The 19,634-nt window shown below is 36.7% G+C and overlaps 1 protein-coding gene across 2 annotated transcripts in view; it reads left to right on the forward strand.

Moving 5' to 3' along the window:
* SRBD1 (S1 RNA binding domain 1) overlaps positions 1 to 19,634 on the forward strand; it is a 134,604-nt gene that overhangs the window by 37,459 nt on the left and 77,511 nt on the right. For both annotated transcript variants that reach the window (XM_065631093.1, XM_065631094.1), the window contains exons 15-16: positions 616 to 706; positions 1,782 to 1,889. In XM_065631093.1, coding sequence (XP_065487165.1) covers positions 616 to 706; positions 1,782 to 1,889 — 199 coding nt within the window. The remainder of the gene's footprint in view (positions 1 to 615; positions 707 to 1,781; positions 1,890 to 19,634) is intronic.

Here is a 19,634-nt window from a genome sequence, read left to right on the forward strand (position 1 = left end):
TTGTCGCTGCTTTTTGTCTGAGAATATATCCACCCAGGGTGGGCATAAGCAAAGATATGTTTTTGACACGTGTTAAAATGGCAATAAAGGTCAGGCAAATGGTTATTAGCATGCATTGCACCATAAGCCATCAGTACCGGTTAATACAGCATTATTTCCAAATGTGATAGATGGGATGACGGCAAGAGCTGGCACTGGAGTTTCATAGCTCCTGGGCTGCAAGTCCTGACTCTGCATTGCTAATTTTCATGTCTCTTTACTCGATCTGTAAAATATACTAGACTGGAGCAATAAATCTTCACAGTGAATTGCTATTTTTTTCTTTCATAATATAATACACTTTTCTTGCCTAATATGACTAGATGCTCATGATTTGTTTTGTGGATATGTCCTCAGGGAACTAGAAAATATATCAACTCATTTTGCTTTGGCAACCAAAGCATTTTACTCCTCTGCCCACCATACAGTTCTTCTAGTTGGGTACCAAAATTAAAGGGAAAGATGGCTTATTGAGAAGCTTGCTTTGTGAATCATCGAATGAACTTTAGTTCCACAGGATGTAGCTTTTGGATCTTTGTGGTTTTTATCAAATGGCTTTGCCTTTCATTGTTCTAGGTCAGATACTCCACACCGATGTCGTTTACTTGCATTCTGGTCAAGGATTTCGTGATGCTGAAAAGATAAAGAGGCTTCTGCTGCAGCACAGGTATGCTAAAGGAACTTCCATTTATTACACTTTCTTACCAAATGTAATGAAAATCTTCACTATATAAATACTTGCTTTTGGGTGGAATAAGAATTCTAATGATTTAACTGGAATTATTCTTTTTTATGTAGTTCAGAGCTTATTTTTCTTTTAGTCTGTGTTCATGCTTTTACACTGTGTATATGTTAGAAACATATGAAGTCAAACCATTGCTATGACTAAGGCTGCATGCTATGAATGTATTCCCATAAAGCTCTGTCAATCCATTTATTTTTAGGAATAGAAATTAACATTCAGCTAAGGAATAAGTTTAGCCTCACTCTCCTACACCCCCACAACCCCCAAACCACTCATCGATCTTTCCCTGTTCCAAAAGCCACATGGAGTCTTTGGAAGAGTTTTATTAAGCAAAGGAAATCCTGCTCTGATAGATCTCCAGACGGACTTGCAAATAGGGGCAGCATGTTTAGAGGGTTATTGTACTGTTTTGGGATCCCCTGTGGACAGACACCTGGTCCGCTGAGGCAGCTGCTGCGTGGCCACGGCATACAGCCCAGTTTGTCTTTCAGCATTAGACTGGCTTTAAACAAGGTGATTTGATGGTTGACTGGCTGTAGTGGGGGCAGTCAGAGGCAATGACCTTACAAGCTGTTGCAAACTATGATGTTCCCATCAAGGAATTAAGATTCTGATTGCTTGGGCTTCTGCCCTTTTTCGTGACTCAACAGATGAGGGAAATAAGAGGGGAAAGGGTTTGAGGACTGTAAAGAATATTACATTTCTTTTATGAATGTTAAGTATCTGGTTTTTTGTTTTGTTTTGTTTTTCTGCGGTTATTGCCACTGTTCAATTCCATTACAAATAATTGAAAATTTTTACTCATCTTGTGAACTGTCACATTGAAAATGGGTTAAACACAATGTGATATTACTAGGAATATGTTCTCATTAAATCCAGGCCTTGTGTCATGTAAAATAAGATGTACTGGTCATTGTCGTGGATTGAATGCTATGTATGGAAAAGTCTAAAAGAACATCTAAGAATAACTGGTCATTTTTTTTTACTCCATGCGAAGCTGTAGCACTGTTGTGATTGGCAATGGCACAGCCTGCAGAGAAACAGAAGCTTACTTTGCTGACTTAATTATGAAGAAATATTTTGCACCACTGGATGTTGTTTACTGGTAAGATCACTTTGCTTGCTGGAATATTGATCTGTCCAGCATATTTTGACTTAACAGGTAGTTTTAAATGTGATTTTTTTTTTTTAAGTACTTCTTTTTGTTGCCTTATCTGTCTCTGAGTCAATCTTGACCCATCCTTCTAGCCAAAGGAAAATGGCTGTAGCTCTTTGGACCATGAAAGTTCTCCTGAGTCAGTAAGAGAGACTCACTGAAGCATTTTATTTTCTCTTCCTGAGGTTCACTCTGTTGTTATTATCATAGTAACAAAGTATGCAAGAATAGCAGCTCAAATTGCCAAGGACCTGTTTGGCATTCTGTGTTTATTTCTTGATAAATGAGGTTTAAATGCAAATGATAAAAGCTTGTGTTGTCTGACTATGGTATGGAATGCTTGCTAATCCTATGGGTATTAAGTGGTCTGGAAATAAATATTTTGTTAATACCTAGCAGAAAGTAGTGAAGGCATTTATCCTCATTAAACTTCAAATTTTATCCATTAGTTTGTTGAATTAAAACTAAACTATTCTGCTGTTGTTTTGGATGGAAACTCTACTACTGTACTATATAATTTTCTTTTCTCCCATGAAGAACTGCTGTCTTTTTTTTAATTCACACTTCTATTTTTTCCAAGTGTTTTTGGTGGCTTACCTTGGATTATCTTTTCTGCTGAAGTTTAACAGCGGTGTTTACTTTTCTCTGTCTTAACATACTGAAATAAGTTATCTAAATTTTTGAAAAAGTTATGGCCTTTCTCTGTTCAAACTACTATATACTTTTAATGCAGCCTTTAAATTACGAAGTTGTCTTACAGAAATGTTCAACATATGTATTATTCCTACTAATATATGCTATCATTTGATTGCACATGTTCTTTGTTTCTAAAATGTCTAAGTACATTTGCAACAAGATATGATACTTAAATCTCCTTTTCATTTCAGGACATAGTAGGGTTTTTCTGATTATAATTCTTTGCAAAGCAAAGAGGCTGTTGAAGCTTCTGAAAAATTAAGCATACTCTTTCCTGAATCCAGGTCAAAACCAGTAGGTTTTTAATGACTGTAGAGAATGGAAAACACTTCAGACTGTGTGGTTTTCGGCAAATGTTTATTTTCACTGTTGTTCATAAAAATACATTACGCTGACATAAGCAATTTGTCTGAAAGAGTAAAAATGTACATAACTAGTTTACACAGAAATATTATTTATATAATGCCGTGGCAGATGGTTTTCTCACTGTATATTATTCTTTTGCTTTCATAGTTTCTCCCTGTTTATAGTTCAAGATTATAGAATTTGCAAAATAATTTTCATTATTGATTGGTTGGGGGGGGTGAGGACAGTAGAGCTACCAAGTTCTTGGAGAAAATAAAAGCTCTTGTGAAACAGAAATTAGTATAAATGCTCTAAGGTAGAAGTTGGGTTATCAGGTTGTTGCTTTTTCTAGTACTGACAGATAATCTTGTAACTTCTCATTTTTTCCAAAACGTGTTGTGATATTTGTAGGAAAAATACACAAAAGCAATTGTTTAACCTGCAAGATTAATTCCTGGAAGTGAAAATTAGCATAATCAAAACCATTTTTGCTTTCAGTATATATTTATGTTGCTATTGGTTTTCTTTTTCTGTGCTTCTATATGGTGAAGAGCTAGTCTCTACTTCAGAGTTTGTATGCAGAACACTCTGAGGTACTGCATGTTAAAATAAAAATGAGAATAATGTAGGTTTTTTTGTATTGCATGTTGTGTGTGACATATTTGGTGGTGTTGAACTTTGTAGACTGCTGTTGTGTGTGCATTTATGTATGTGGGTATACAAATAAGCTGGACTTGCAGTCCCTGTGTCTCTTCTTGCATTTTGACAGTCATGACTAAGTTTCTTTCTTGAAGAATGGGGTTCCCATGTTGCCTTTTCTGCTGAACTGGTTTTATGTGCCTCTCATTGAGTGATCCAGTGCTGGGGTTTCCCAGCCTTGCTGCTGAATCCTGCAATATAGCTACTCTGCTTGTTTGCTAGCTCCAGAAAACTTTCTCCTTAATCTTCTTGGTATTTCTTAGTAACAATAAGAAATGATGAGTCCAGACATACACCGCCCTTCCACTTCTGATAATCCAGTGGAATGCCTGGGATTTATGTCTGTCTGAATTCAAATGTGATACTTACTAAATGAGGAGCAATTAGTACAGAATTATCATTTGAGCAATAGGTGATAATAGGCACACATTGTGAGAACTGTTATACCTCTTGAGGACAGCTGTGAAAGATGAGTTGGAAGAACGTGCTCTGCTGATCCTCTTTTCTTAAATAAAAAAAAGTTCCCCAGGGCATTCACTCACACATCCCAAAAAACTTTTCTGTTTCTATGTACAAAGTCTTCCCTTGATTATGTTTTCTTATGATAGGGGAAAATACGAGGGCTTTGTATATACATAAGCTGAATGCAGATCTCTGATCAGTTCTGTGGAAACCTGTGTTACGCTTTTGGGTCAAGTGATCTTTATAAATTATTTTTCAATTAAAACCTCTAAGAAACAATTTAAATAATGTTGGAACAATTCACTTCTAAAGATCTGGTTCAGCACGTTGCGGTTGTAATTAAAAAATGGATTTACAGATCAATTTAGAGTTTGAACTGAAAAAAAGCCCCGGAAAAAACCCACAAAACCCCAAAAAACAACAACAACAAAAACAAAAAACCAAACCAAACAAAAAGCAGAACAAACCAAAAACTCTCTAGTACTTAAACTGTGACAGAATGAGTCAATTGCATCTAACACGATACCCTTTCCCAAGCATTCAGCTTCTCACTGTGATGCACTGAGTTGCACCAAGGTGGAAATCCTTGCTTAGCAAAACAGAATTCAGTTCGTTGCTGTGTGCAAGTTTCAGAGAATTGCCAATTGTATTTGCATTTACAATCTTTTTCCTTAAAGGAGTCCAAATTTAGAGTGGCTTGCCAGATGCGTCTAGGTTGTTTTATAGTGTTTTAAAACCAAAATCCCAATCAACTTCTTAAGCTGTCATTCAGAAAGGTGGCTGATAGAGACCTGCTACGGACTTCAGCTTTCTTGGCAAATAAAGCTTGTAATTTTTTTTTTTTTGAAGTGGAAAATAGTTTCAGAAATTATTATTAAAATAAAAATCCGTTCCTACTTTTATATCCAGTTCATTATATGGAACTTGGATCACTCATTTCCAGGTAAAGGACACAATAATAAAGCCTGTAATTTTAAAAAGAAGGTGTGTGCAGTTGATGCATGCACAAATAATCTGGACAGGTGTGCACTCTAATGAAGGTTAGTGGTAATAACCAGCTGAACACTTAATTGTTTGCATGTATGTGCAGCACATGCTGAAATAGTCTCCCTACTACTAAAGTCCTGTACGATAATTTCAGAATTGTTATGAAGTTATTCCTTGGCTTCAGTGTCTGACTCTGGGCAGCACTTAAATACAGACTTAACTGAGAACACTGTTTCATGGTTTTTTTTAGTTATGTGGTGAGAATCAAATGAACCGATTCTCACATTAGAATATTTCAGTTGTATCAGTATCAGAAGAGGCATCCAAAATAATTTTCTTCATTTCAGTTTCTCCATTTGATTTTCTCTCAAACATTACAGTATTTTATTTGACGACTGCTTTGTCTTTTTTAGTGCTAATAAATATATGACAAGAAAGCAATTAAAATAGCAAATCTTCAGCAATGGCAAGTACCAATTATGTATAGTTTTACTGAATTTTTCCAAAAAGAAGACAAATCAGTGAAGACAGTAGTAGGAAATGAGGCATAAGGCACCATTTTGTGTGTGGCTTTAAAACCTGTCTGGACTGAGTTTGACAGTTTTTCATTTAAAGCAAGTATTTTTTTACTATTTTTGTAACCAACATGCTTTCGGATACCTACATCCAACCTAAATAACTGCAGGACTTTTTTTTTTTTTAATGTAGTTTCCCTTTTAGAGCTATGTTTATTGACTTAGATTAGGACTGGACTAGAGCCCAGAGACAGTCATATCTAGTCTTCAGGTTTTTTGTTACAAATCAGTTTTTGTTACAAGGTTCAATAAATATTCTTGATTATTTATGTTAGTTCTATTGTGAGTTTTTGCCAAAGATACATTGTATTATAACAAAAACAGATGTTCTGTTTTAGACAAGTGTATTTGTTTTAACAGAACCAGAAATGTAAATGAAACAACAGTGTGTTCAGCATTAACATGGCAAATGATGAACTCTTAAGATTTCATTGGCCTTTTTGGATTAGATGAAAATCTTGAAAAAATATTTCAGGAATCTCGTTCCGTATTTTGATCACCGCAACTGTTTTTCTTTGGTTGCTGTTGGCTGTAGGCATCTTGGAAATGAAAGCTATCTGAATGACAGGTGAACTATGCTAGAGCAAGACAACATGAACAGCTCAATCATCATACTGGGAAAAATAACATCACAATTTTACTCTCAGCCTCAGTGGTTTCATTGTCACAATACAAACATTCTTACTGGTCTGACTTTTTTTTTATGTGCTTGTTACATCAGTGCACACTTAGAATAAAGTATTTCAGCTCACATTTAAAATAAAATTTGATAGGTATCATGAATTGTTAATTGTTTTCAATAAGCAGTAAAGAATGCAGCCAGGCAAGTGTATTTTGTTATTGTTTTCTAGGTGGCTTAGAGTTTGCTTTCTGTTACACTTGGTTTTAAACTTGATACAAAATCTTTTTCTGCCACTTTCAGGAAAATCTTTTCTTGCTCTAGAGGCTTTATTAGCAACGTAATTAATAATTTACTGCTGTTTAAGTTCAAACACTTCTGTACCATGACAAATAGGGGAAAGTCTGTAATGTCTTGTAAAGTTCTCCTTGGGTTTTCTTTAATGTTTAAATTGTCTGCTTTAGAATACTTAGAAATGTTCTGCTAAGGTAGAATAGGACTGTTTAATACCTTTTGAAGTTGGACCTTGGTGGTAAGAAATTGATTTGGAAATGTTTGTTCTACAGGATTTTAGGTCCGCTTGTATTTTATAGGTGTCTGCACATGCTTTACATATCCTTTTCAATTTAAATGTGTGTTTTATGTTGTTGAATATCTACATTATACTCTCTCAGCTTTAACAAATGCCACTTTCAAGTTCCATGCCTCTACATTTCTAATGTTACACTAGCTTAATTCCCATTACTTTTCTGCTTCATAGCACTCGCAGTTTGAAAGGGACCTAACATTCGGGTTCACATTATGATAATTAGGTTTCAAAGCAGTGTGGGGGATTAAGATGTCTGAAGTCTAGTTGCCGAATAAAGTTCAGAACTACTTGTAAAACTTGTTTGAGTGGTTAACAGAAGTGGTTTTATTTATTCAGTGCTCATGCAGCATTAATCCGTATTTCATCAGGTACCCACAGTGCTGTAACTCTAGATATGACCTTGGGACTTAATTTACCCCATCTCAGTTTTCCTTATTAATGTGCCATGAAAGAGGTACATGAAAGATAGCCAACATCAAAGCACCTTTTCAAATAAAGTGGTTGATATGAATCCTCTGGTATTTAACGCTGTCTGTCAAATGTTTCAGCTGGTTTGCATCCTTTTACAAGCTATTGCTTGCTGCATTAATGCAGTTGTTTCAAGTCTGTTGAGAGTACAAAGGGGGGTAGGGATATGGGAAACTTTATTCCTATTTCTTTTTGATTATATTTTCTTTAAGCTGTTATTTTTTGTCTGTTAAGCTATATAACTCTATTGATGACACATTTATTTATGTGTGCACACCCACACGCCTTATGTCATTAGATGTCTGATACAGAAGGTAGAAAGTAGCTCGCAAAGTTTTGGCAAAAGGAATATGTATTTGGCGGAAACAATGCACACATCTGAAACGTGCACTGAAGAACCTTTGTTCTGCTTTCATCTCTTTCAAGCTCTAGTGGAATCAAGAGAAGCCCTAAGGAATGAAGAAATAATTTGAGCAACAAACAGGTTTAAAATGTGCGTGAAGAGGCCATGGTCAATGAAAACATTTTAATTCGTAGTGATTTCTAACCGAACTGTCTTCTGTGTCTTACCTGAAAGTTACTTTCTGTTGTGATTATTTATCACAGTTGAGTAAGAGCTTATGATCATGCCCACTTCAAATGAAAAAATCGTTTCGTGTATGTTTATATTTACAGGAGAAATTCCTATAAATTGGAACCTCGTGCAGTATAGAGGCTTCTTTCTCCTGCTACTCTTGATTATTCATAATTTTAGGTAGTAATTAGTCTGTTGTTCAGCACAACAGGAACTGTAATAAGTGGCAGCATTCAAAAATGGTATCCAGTGTGTGTTCCTGGTGCATCCACAGACTGGTATCTATGTTAAGCGGAATCCATACTTTATTCGAAAGGGAAATTCAGAAGTTGTCTTGAATTTTGAACCAGTCCAAGAAAGCAAAGATTCCTCTCTGCCTCAGCTCTGTTGCTTATTTATAAGTTTACTGTAAGCATCTCTAGCCATGTTTTTCTGAGGAGAGGAAAATAAATGGATAAGCAGTGAAGATGCAGTGGGACAAGTGAAATAGCAGCTGATAATTTCTGGCTTGTGTAGCATGAATTTGAAACTTTTAAAAACAACTTTAAGCAATGCACTCGTCATAATTATGGAATACCATCTCTGAATTCTATTTCAGAGAAATAACTTCACAGCTTTAAAGATGAGAACGAGGACTAATTGGGAATATGTCAGTGCAGGTAAAGAAATTATTAATTCCTTTAGGTTCAGAAAAAGAATAAGATATGTGGAGTCTAGACTTTAGCAGTGTGAAGGCAGGGGGTCAGGAAATAAGTGTAACTAGTGAAAGAAATCTAAATCTTGAGGAAAAAGTCATTTTTTCCAGAACACTAGGACATGTTGTTTGACTTGGGTCCAGGGCAGTCTATGGGAAAACAGCCCTAGGGGAGAGAGGAGAATTATTCATGCAATTTCCCTTCTGAGTTTTCTCTTTCCAAGAGAAAAATAATAGTAACAGTAATATCAAGCAGTTATTTTAAAAGTTAGGTTCTTTCAATGTGTAAATCTCTTCAGATCTTTAAAGGATGCTAAGCAAACAAACAAAAAAAATCACTTATGTAAAAATGTGGGAAGATTTTAGGATGAAAAGCCATTAAGCATATGACAATATGTTTAAGGCCAACTTTTCCTACTCTTCAATTAGAAATGTACTGATCTCAAACTCCTGCAGATTAGATAATAAATGTGAGGAATTTACCACAATAATTAATCTCTTCCCCCTTTGTTTTTTAAATGAGAATTTGTTCTGTTTAGGATTGCAAAATTACTTCTCTAGTTTCAGTTTTATTTTCTGTATTCTACTGAGCAGTAACTTGTACATAAGCTGTTTCCTTGTGGATCTTTGTTATTTTCAGATAAACAAGACGTATTCTTTTAGTTTCTGGTTTTTTTCTGTCCTTTTGGGGTAATCAACTTGAAGACATCTGATATTGCAGTACAACAGAAGTCAGGTGAAGAGGGAGAACTATCAAAAAATATTTACAAACACAAAGCAAGAACATGTTGGAAAGGTAGAAGGTTAAGAGATGCCAGGCAATGGATATGCGCAAGTGCAACAGTTTCTGCACGGAGCGTGCCCACCAGGTCCTCTGGGAGCAGTTTGCATGGGGTATATTCATAGAGCAAGACACGGAGTTTCGTTCCTAAAGCTCCCTTAAAACGAAATCAGATTTTTACCAAATATGTGTAGAAGTGATTTTAATGTTCAGCATAGAACTATTAAAACTATACTATGAGCAGGGGACTTTATTTTTGGGGTGTGTTTGACTCAGTAGTAGAAGTCTTTAAAATACTATTTTTATAGCTTAATATTGTGTGCTGGTCAGTGTTTCCAGTGCAATCTCTGTATGTTGGCGATGAAAATTACTCTGGCCTGAAGTCTCATGTTCAAGGCTGCTCCCAAAGCTTGAGAATGAAGAAGAATATCATAGATTTAAAGAAAAATGGATTATTAGATCTCAAATTTGCTAGATTACCACAGTGAAATGGAGCTAGTTCATTTGAGTTGCTGGTAATCTGTAGGGGGTGGGGAACCTAAGAGGATAAAAATAAGTCGTGGGGGTTTTTTTATTTCAGACTGAAATAACTTTCGTTGTTGTTTAATGTGGTTACAGCATTTAAAGTTATTCAGTGCCAGGTTCTTATCAGTGTAATTTCAAAGAAAGACTTCCAAAGACTTAGCAAAACGAACGTGCCATGAGGTATATGATAACATGCCCACTTCTCCTGGAATCAGTATTATTTGGTCTGACATCCTTCTTTCTCTGAAGGATCACCAAACCACCCTTCCTTGTGGTGGCTGTTGGCTCGTGTGCATGATGTTTGGGGTATCGGTAGAGGTATCGCAGGATGAAATTTTTCAAGTAATTGTCTATGTCTGAAAGGTTCCGTGCAGATCTCTGCGCTGTGTGTGCCATCCTGCACTTCCGGCAGGAGAAGGCCAGGAGCCTTTTGTTAAGAGGTGTCTCAAGTGATGGCCAAGGTCTAAGGATGGCTCGAGGTGAGCAAGAAGCATTAAGAACTGGGTAGCTGGTGGAGGAAGCGCTGCAGAAAGAACGAGGGTGCAGTCAGGGAATAAGGGCACTTTGAAGGTGCTTCCTGTAGATAGAGGCACTGAAATACAGTCTGTGGGATCTTTGTACAGCTTTGAGCTTATTTTAGCTGTGTGTTCCTTCTCTTTTTCAATGCGCCGGGTCATGTCAAGGGAACAGTTCCCTCTCCTAATAATGTGTGAGCGTGAATGGATGATGTACAGTCCAAGCTTAAAATTGAGGTTTGGACTTCAGCTGAAAAATGTGACCTAATGACATATTACTGCTTCTTGCAGTGAGCATTGGAGACAGACTCTCAACAGCTGCATCTATGAGTCTTTTCCCAATACTACCTTTTTTTTTTTTTTTTTTTTTGCTAGAGTGAGCACAAGTACACTTGCTCCACGCAATTCCAGAGTGTGTTTCCAAATACTGTCTGTTAATCATAAGACTTAGGTTTTGGTCAGTTACTGTGAGACACCACATGAAGAAAAGAAGTCATGCTCCTTACGCAGTTTGGATTGTGAAGGCTTAATGATGTGAGCCTTAAATGTTCCAGACTTGGTATTGGTACTGATCTCAAACAAACCAGAAAAGCTTAGGCTTTCAGGTAAGCTGTTGCAGCACTGTTTTAAGAGCTTCCAAAATCAGCATGTATGGTTCCAGTGCCTCTGTAGTTTTAGGTGGACTTCTTAAAGTAAAGGCATGCGTGGTTGCCTTCATTTCTCTCGTAGTAGAAATGGAATGTAATCAGATTTGGATGCTACCTGCTCAAACAGAAGCTGAGGGAGGTTAGATAGTGACTAAGCTGAATGATGTATTTTTGATTTTCAGACCACTGAAAATTCACTGGTGGCAGTGTAGAATTCACTCCAGAGACTGTAAGACTACTGACAGTAAGCCAGTTTATTCTGTGTCCTTTGTGAACCCTTTGGAAGAAGCCTGTGAACCCGGTATAAAACCACTGGGTTTGGACCTGAAAATAAGAAAAAGTAGAAAGACCCAGAAACTTCATCTCTAAAATAGGTGAAATTGCACTTAGGAAATCCTCCCTCTCGTTTGTAAAACTTTGCAAAACGTCGATTATGGAAACATGTGGTGTGATTCTTGTTACCCATGTCTGTGCATTTTACGCTGCCGGCCTTTACATGTTACCTGAGATGAAATAGTATGGTTTCACACTAGTATGGTATCACCATGCTAACATAATCTTTGATACTGAGAAGGACATGTAAATTAAAACCATTAAAATGTTAATTTATTATTTGTGTCACTATTGTCTTTCTAAAATTAGTGATGCTTGTGGTGTTTGGGATAGTATTCTATTATCCTCTTCCTATTTAAGAGACATCAGACATACATTTCTGTGTTTTAAGTGACTTTGCCATGAAATAGCTGCGGCAATTGGTAAATTTTCACCAGTAAGGATTGGGAAAATTCATTTAGGCTCCTGACCATGTAAAAAAGCTCCAGCAGGAATTACTTGTGGAATCCTGTCAGGAGTTAATTTAAATGGAAGCATCCAAATACAGTGTGATTAATACTGAGAGCATCCAGATTGAAATTATATAAATACAAGATGTATCCTCCGGTTTGTGAGGTACTAAGACTGACTGTTATTGCACAGTCTGACCTGGTTGTATATTTGGGTAGTGTTTTGTCTTCAAGTAGACATTCTGTAGGAACCTAATGGAGAAGTAAGCACTTTTCCATTTGTGTCAGATTGCCAGTAATATGTTTTTACTTAAGTTGAGATTCTGCCAAACTTCATACCTATTCATTTGTGAAACTGCATTTGGTGTTCTGCATTTCAGCTCTTACTGGGCTTCTTTTATTGTTATGAGATGTGATATACAGATTTATTTGTTTATTTTTAACTTACTGTGCTATTATTGATGCTGGTAGCACAAGCTTAGATTATGTGGTTAGATTACACTAGGCTAACAGTCTACATTAGATATCTTAATTTCAGTAGCTTTTAACTGGCAGAGAGTTATCTTTGGGATAAAATTCTTCATCCTAGATCTCTATTATTTAGAAATACGTGCAACTCGCACATATATACTCTCTAACGATTAGAAATGTTTAAGAAAATAAATATGCACAAATGCTGTCATTAGTGGGGAAAAGTTTCTTTTTTCTTTGAAATATCAATACTGTTGAGATCTAGTAAAAAGGAAAGTTTGTCAGCAGATCCAAAGTTTGGATATAAGTCTCCCTCTGAAAATATGTTCAAGTTTGTTTTGAGTACTAAACCTCAGGAAATTGCCACTTGTGCAGCTTCTAACAAATTCCTCCAGTACCAGGAGAGCAACTGTTACAGACCTTGATTTTTTTTTAAAAAACAAAATGGCTTGGATTTTAGGGAGATTAGAAAATTAAATGTTCATGACTTCTAGGTGTGTGATAACCTGAAAAATCCTCCAGGACTGAAAAACAAATACAAGGCATCTGTCAGTAAAGCAAGGGCTTTTTCTCTCTGCAGTTATATAAAATTGCGATTTCTATTCCTGATTTCAGTCTATCAGCTCTTCAAGGCTGCTGGCAGTGCAGGGACGAGTGCAACCCATGTTGCACCTTCACTTGGAGTAATTTTGTGTGATACTGAAACTGGGGGCTACACTTGCCTCCACTCATTTAACTTTTCTTATCAAGAAAGTGTATGACAGTCTTAAAAGCTTTGTGAACGACATTGAAAGAAGCCACAGCAACAGGAGATGCTTCAGCATACTTATGTTTTCAGAGCGTGAGAGGCAGAGAATATAGACGTGCTGTGTGTCTCAAAGGGCTTTTGAGTAGGTTATTTCAGCTTGAAAAGGGATTAGATTTAGATGACTGCAGTGTCAGGCAGTTGTAACTGAAGGTAACTATTGAGGATAATTCCTTTCTATAACTGGATCCCAGCAGTTTTGTCCATGATGAGTAAGTGGAGAGAAGGAGAAATGATCCATTTGTTGTGGTGGGTGATACGGAGGCGAGAGAGAGTACATCTGAAAGGAGACAGCAAAAAGCACAAGCTACACGAAGCCCCTTCTTCAGTAGCAGGCACTCCGAGCAGCAACAACTGGGAGCAATGGAGTGTGGAGGGGAAAGGGTGGAGAGGAGAGAGCGGTGCTGGTTTTCCTGGTCATTTTCAAGTTTGGGAGATTCGTGTTGCTTTGGTGGCTTAACATACGGTTGTAAATGTAATTGTCAGTCTAGCAGTTCCGTACATTAGTTATTTTTCCTTCAAACACCCAGTGTTCCTGAAAGTAAATTCGTTGCTCATGTAGAAATAACGTTTTCACTTTAATCCTATTTGCAACTGCAAGTAATATCACAGTTTCTAATTGTATCAGATTATTTTACGTAACAGCAAATACTACTCAAACAGCTCAGTTGTCTGTGGAGCTTTCTAAATGAAAAACCTGGAGGTGGGGGTCAAGATATCCATCTATATGCAGTTGTAGTTGTTGCTAATATTAAATTGGCTTTTCGCATTAAACTCCTCTCTCAAACCTAATTAATTTTTGTATTTTGTTAAACATCTTTGGCAGCTAAGGCAACATGCCTACTGCCTGTTCAGTTCTTTTATTGGGTTGAACTAGAACTAACATTTGGATAAAATACATTTTGACATTTGAATTTGACATAAACGTTTCAGGGAAACAGTTTAGACATGCATCCTCCATGAGTGATTCTCTTGTCAGGGTTACGATGTTGTACTGTAAATATACTTTGGAAGTGGCCTTTCAGTAAAATCAGTGATGCATTTATTACTTGTTCCTGGTCTATTTTTCGTCATAGTGTAAAATCACAGCTCAAAGTTACTTTGTCATTTCTTTTATTAAAGTTATTTTCTAGAAGTTAGTTTGTCATTTTTAAGTAAATCAAACTGGATATTCCTGTGTTACTTCTCAGTGATTATCTTTCTGCTGAAGGAAAAGTTATCTCTAATCTTCTGTTAGAAGAATAAATAGAAAGAGACATTGTCAATTTAAATGTTTTAGAATGAAATAATTTTGAAATCATGATATAGTATCCTTTTAATATATCTCATTTCCTTAGCCAACAACAAGAACGTAAGACTTTTAAAGGGCTGTTTAATTCCTTTTAAAGGGATGCTTAAGGCTGTTCCTCTGGTTCCCCCCACTCCCGTGGCCCTGGTTGGCTCTGCCATCACCTGCTGCCTCCTTGACCTGCCTGTCCATGGCCACTCGCTGCTTTCTCCTTGGGGCAGCTGCCCAACCACCTCTTGGCATTTCTGGAGAAGACCATTGACTGGAAAGGCCGTGCTGCTGATCATTATTAGCAGAGCAAATTAGGGGAAATTGTTTCTCCTTTTGCTGGCTTCTTTTTGATAAAGTGGTTACAGTAGGTTGTAGGTTACTGGACTTCTGACATTAGTGGGACTAATGTTTTCTGGCTGAGACAGGATTTTGGATAAAGGACTTGTTCTGGTGCTAAGTGAAAAGAAAAATCTGGTGCCATCTAATTTGGAGCAGACTCTCTTCGGTTTTATAGTCTGTAGGGAATTCCTTCCAGGTTTTTGTTAAGTGAAGATACAGATTAAATGTTGATTATAATGGTTTGTGTAAATATATTTTATTTAATATGCAATGCAGAAAGTGCAACGTTGATTTATTGGTTGACATTGAAAACCAGGGTTATGAAGCCAGGCTAATTTGTGGTTAATATTAGATTGTGATAAACTAAAATTTTTAATTAGTACAGTGAACTTTGGGGAAGATGTTTTCTTTATGTAAATCGTCTTTGGGTCATCTGAAATACCACTTTTAGCACTCAATGCAAGTTGGAGCTTTTAATGATTAAAACAGGTCTCGTATAATAGTTTTAATGGAATATGTATGGCCTAAGGTCATGTCTATTCCTTATTTATAAAGCATTTGTAAGTTAATTTCCATTGAATTTAGCAGCAAAATATAAGTTTGAGTTTTCTTTACTGTGCCACAGTTGGTATAATTAAATTGCGTAGATCACACGGTGCTTATGATGGTGATGTTGTGAGCCTTTATGAACTTCGGAGGAAGGTAAGACTTGAAGCTTGTGAAATGTGTTTCTTCTCGTTCTCAGGGTTTGATTAAACGCAAATCCAGGACATGCCAGTTTGTAGTATTAATAATTTTAAAGTTTTATTTATATTTTGTAAAAAAAAAAAAAAGTTTCAACATCTTGAACAGGATTCTGAAAGTACCTGAAAATAATTTTCAAATATGTAGTTTAGAAGTATTTACATGGCCTTTTAGGATTAGATTTTCCTTTATGTAATTTCATAAATTAGTAGGGGGGGAAAAAGTAGCAATTAGACTCTTAATATTGAAATCTACTTAAATACTTTCTTAATATAATTTGGATCTGAATTAGCTGAAATTTTAGTTATGCCTAGACTTGGAAACCTATCCTTTCGCTAGGCGGGGAATATTTAATCTTTGTGCCTTGTTCTTTTGGCGGAGGAGGAGCTTGCTACCCCACCTCCGCAGGGGATGTAAGAAATGCTCTCAGCCTTGTAACAACCTGACCAGTAAAAGCCCCAGAATGGTCCAGCGTGGATCTCGGTTGTGATGGTGCATGTGACGACGTGGGTGTGCGAATGTCAGCGTTGTGCTGCTCTGGCTCGGGGCCGCAGAGATGCTGATGGCAGCGACAGGGACGGCCTGTCAGTCAGGGCAGGCCGAGGACAAGGCTTGGCCTCTGCCACCTTCAGCATGGGCCAGCAGAGCCGAGCGGGTGCCCGAGGGCAGGAGATGCTCTGGCGGGTACTGCGTGTCCCACACGGCCATATGTTCTCCATAACCCCCCAGGAGTTCTCTACATCAGCCAGGACGCCGGCGGGCTCTTGGCTGCTGCGCTGCCGGGGAGTCTCCATCAGATAAACTCCTGTTCTCAACTAGACGATTATTGTTTTAATGTTGCGTTGTCTCTTCCTCTATAGCCCTGATCTCCAAATGGTGTGGGGTTTTTTTAAGTAACAGCTGTTAGTTATCAACTGCAAGAATAGTCTTAACAGTTTAACATCAGACACTTGAAATTAAGTGGGCCTACTCCGTTACTGTAGGAATCAGCAAGGGACAGACTTCCATTCATTTAATTTCCAAACAATTTCAGGTTTTCTTTTCACTTGTAGTGTTTGAGGAACCTAGGATTGTTTAGTGAGTTTTAAGTGCAGCACTGTTTGAAAACAGAGTGTTGACTTTTAAAATCTACGTTTGTTTCTCAGACACTGTCCTGGGGTGGAGATGTACTTTTCTGAAATGTATACATGGTGCTAAATTCCTAAACTGCTGTTTTTTAAAAAGATTCTGAATCTCAGTTTAATATAATCAAAACCTCAGTTCTCAGCTGCAGAGGGTCCAAGTGTTCCTGTTAATAAGTAGTAAGTTTTGGAGTCTATGTTCATGGAAATACTTGAAACCTGACTGCACACATACTCGAGTTGGTTGACCCTGCTTTGAGCAAGGATGTTAGACCAGCTGATCTCCACAGGTGTCTTTCAACCACCATGATTCCCTGGCACTCAACAGTTTTCCCAGTGCTGAAAGAGTCATTCCAAGACCCTCACTCTTCATTGCTCGCTTGGTTTGCAGGATCCAGACATAGGAATCTAATCCAGAGAAGCAGGTGTGGAGTACATGTCCATTGCCCACCTGATGGGTAACTGGAGACTCTGCCGGTGTTCACAGGTGTAGGCTCTGATCTGTGATTTCTGTGTGATGCTCTGCAGAAGACTCTTCAGTTGAGTTCCAGAGTACCTTTCTTGCTGCCCAGATATGAATTGGCAAGAAAACTTTGAAATAACTTGCTCTCATTTTGAAGTAACCTGTACCATGAGGAGAGAGAAGATATTTGAATGGGGGAAGGAAGAAATCAGTAGTTCATATTCATTCCAGGGCATTGGTTTTGGGTGGAAGTTGGACTGTTGATGGATTTTTTTTTTTTTTTTTTTTTTTTTTTTTTTTTTTTTTTTTTTTTGGCCTTTCAAGAAAAAAATGAATATGAACTTCCCGGTGCAAACTTTGTCATCTGTCAGAGAAAACAACATAATTGTGTTTGAAAAGGATGAGTCAACCATTTTACTTTTGTTAGTGCTTTTGTTTAAAATTATGTAACTGTGACCCGCAATTCCTCAAATGTTTCTAAGAGACTTTCCCATTATAAAATGGGGGGTCGAAAAGAGGGCTAACCTGGTTTGAAAGATGCATGTTCCCAGATCTTATTTTTCTGCAAAATATTTGCCATTGGACTCACGAGTAATTAGATGTATAAATGTTTTAATGAACCTTTACACTATTGTGAGATATTTTATTGCTAGAATGGCAAGTGATTGAGTCTCTAAGTACTGTGTAACATACCTGGGACTGGAGAATCACTTTGAAAATTCTGGTGTAAAAAGTAGGACATAAAATAATTTAGCTGCACTTTTATGATCTAGATGGAAGGATATATTTTCAAAAACTAGAAAGCCATCTTATCCTACACTTTCATATTTGGATAACTAAAAAAAAAAGAGGAGTATTTTATAGCTGGAGTGGTTTTTGAGTCTAAAAGTAATTGGTTAGAAATGACGCATAAGAAATTTCTGTTCAGAAGAATTTTTTTTAAGTGTTTGTAACTGGATGAAGAATGTGTTTTAAATGAAGTGGTCTTTCAGCATATGTTAATGCCAGTTCTAGTGATACTGCTCATGGAAAGTCTCCAGTGTGGATCTGTCACAACCTGAGGGAACAAATTATTCCCTTTTAAGAGAAGGGGGAAAACAAATATAGCACTACCTAACTGAACTTTTATTTCGCTAATTCCAGATATTTGGTTTTGTCAGTATTTTTTCCCCCTTTCGGTTACAGTCTTCCTAAAGGAATTTGTTTTCTGTAAAAACATAAAATTAATGAATCTAGTTTTCTGTAAAAACATAAAATTAATGAATCCATTTGAAGTTTATAAGGATTTGGTCCTGGTTGGTTGGTTGGTTTTGGTGTTTGTGTGGTGGTTGGTTTTTTTTGTTTTTGTGGGGGTTTGTTTGTCTTTGTGGTGTTTTTTGTTGTTGTTTTTACTGAGGTTGATACATCTGTTTGTAATACAAAATGAGAAGGTAGCTACTATTTTAAATGGTTAAAGGATAAACAATAATACACCTAATGTTTAACTCATTTTCATTTGGAGATATATTTCATTCAGATTAGCAGCTCTTACTGTAGATGCCCAGCAGTTGCATATGATATGGGTAAAATAATAGTATTTAAAACTATGATAATGAGGACCACCAAAGAAGGCATGAAAGAACCTTAGAGGCCTAAAAAGAGAAAAATGGATCATTTAATAACAAAACACTCAGTCTACTTATGTTGCTCTACAGGCATTTGAGTATGTCATCTTACCTTCAAATCTGTGTCTGAGTAAAGTAAATGAGCTATTAAAATATGCTTGTTAAGGTAAAGCAAACTTCATTTGATTTTTTTTTTCTGTAGTTTTGCATGAAAAATATTCCTTTTTTCTGAAGAATGAGTAACCTACTCTTTTTCTTAACCTTTTTTTTTTCCTGTCTGTTGCTATAATCCTATTTATACTATAACGCTATGGTTCCTTCATAGGTGATTAATAGATTTTGCTGGAAGCACTAATCTACTATCTCAGTTTTACGGCCTTTTTTCCAATGAAGAAAAACAATTTCCTTGATGGACAGAATGGAACGCTTTTTGATCAATGTCAGCTTTGAATAGTCAAAAACTATAGGAAAATACCAAAGCAAACTGTTTTTTCCTATATTAAAAAATTGAAACAAACCAAAAAACCAAATGAGAACTTTAAAATTGTAAGAGCACTGTCGTGATTAAGTTTTCAGAAATTATTTTTGAGTGATAGCAGCATACGATTTTGATCAGGTGTGCATGAAGTACCATTTGCTTTATGTAACATTTGTCGAGCTGGAGAATAAAGACAGGAGGCGAATGTATCTTCTGTGAACTAAGGCAGACAGCTTTTTTTTTTTTTTAATAGGTGAGTTCCAAATCAAGGTAAAGAAGAAATGGCATGGCTAGAAAGATGCGGTCATACTTTTCCTTAGTATTTAATACCTCAAAGAAATTTTCCTGCCAGCATTCGTTCTGATTGCAGAATTCTTAATTTATTTTGAGTTTCTTTATGTGGAAAACCTGGCTATTTCAGAGTTCAGTAAA

This window comes from Caloenas nicobarica, chromosome 3, assembly GCF_036013445.1.
Source record: "Caloenas nicobarica isolate bCalNic1 chromosome 3, bCalNic1.hap1, whole genome shotgun sequence".
NCBI lineage: Eukaryota > Metazoa > Chordata > Aves > Columbiformes > Columbidae > Caloenas > Caloenas nicobarica.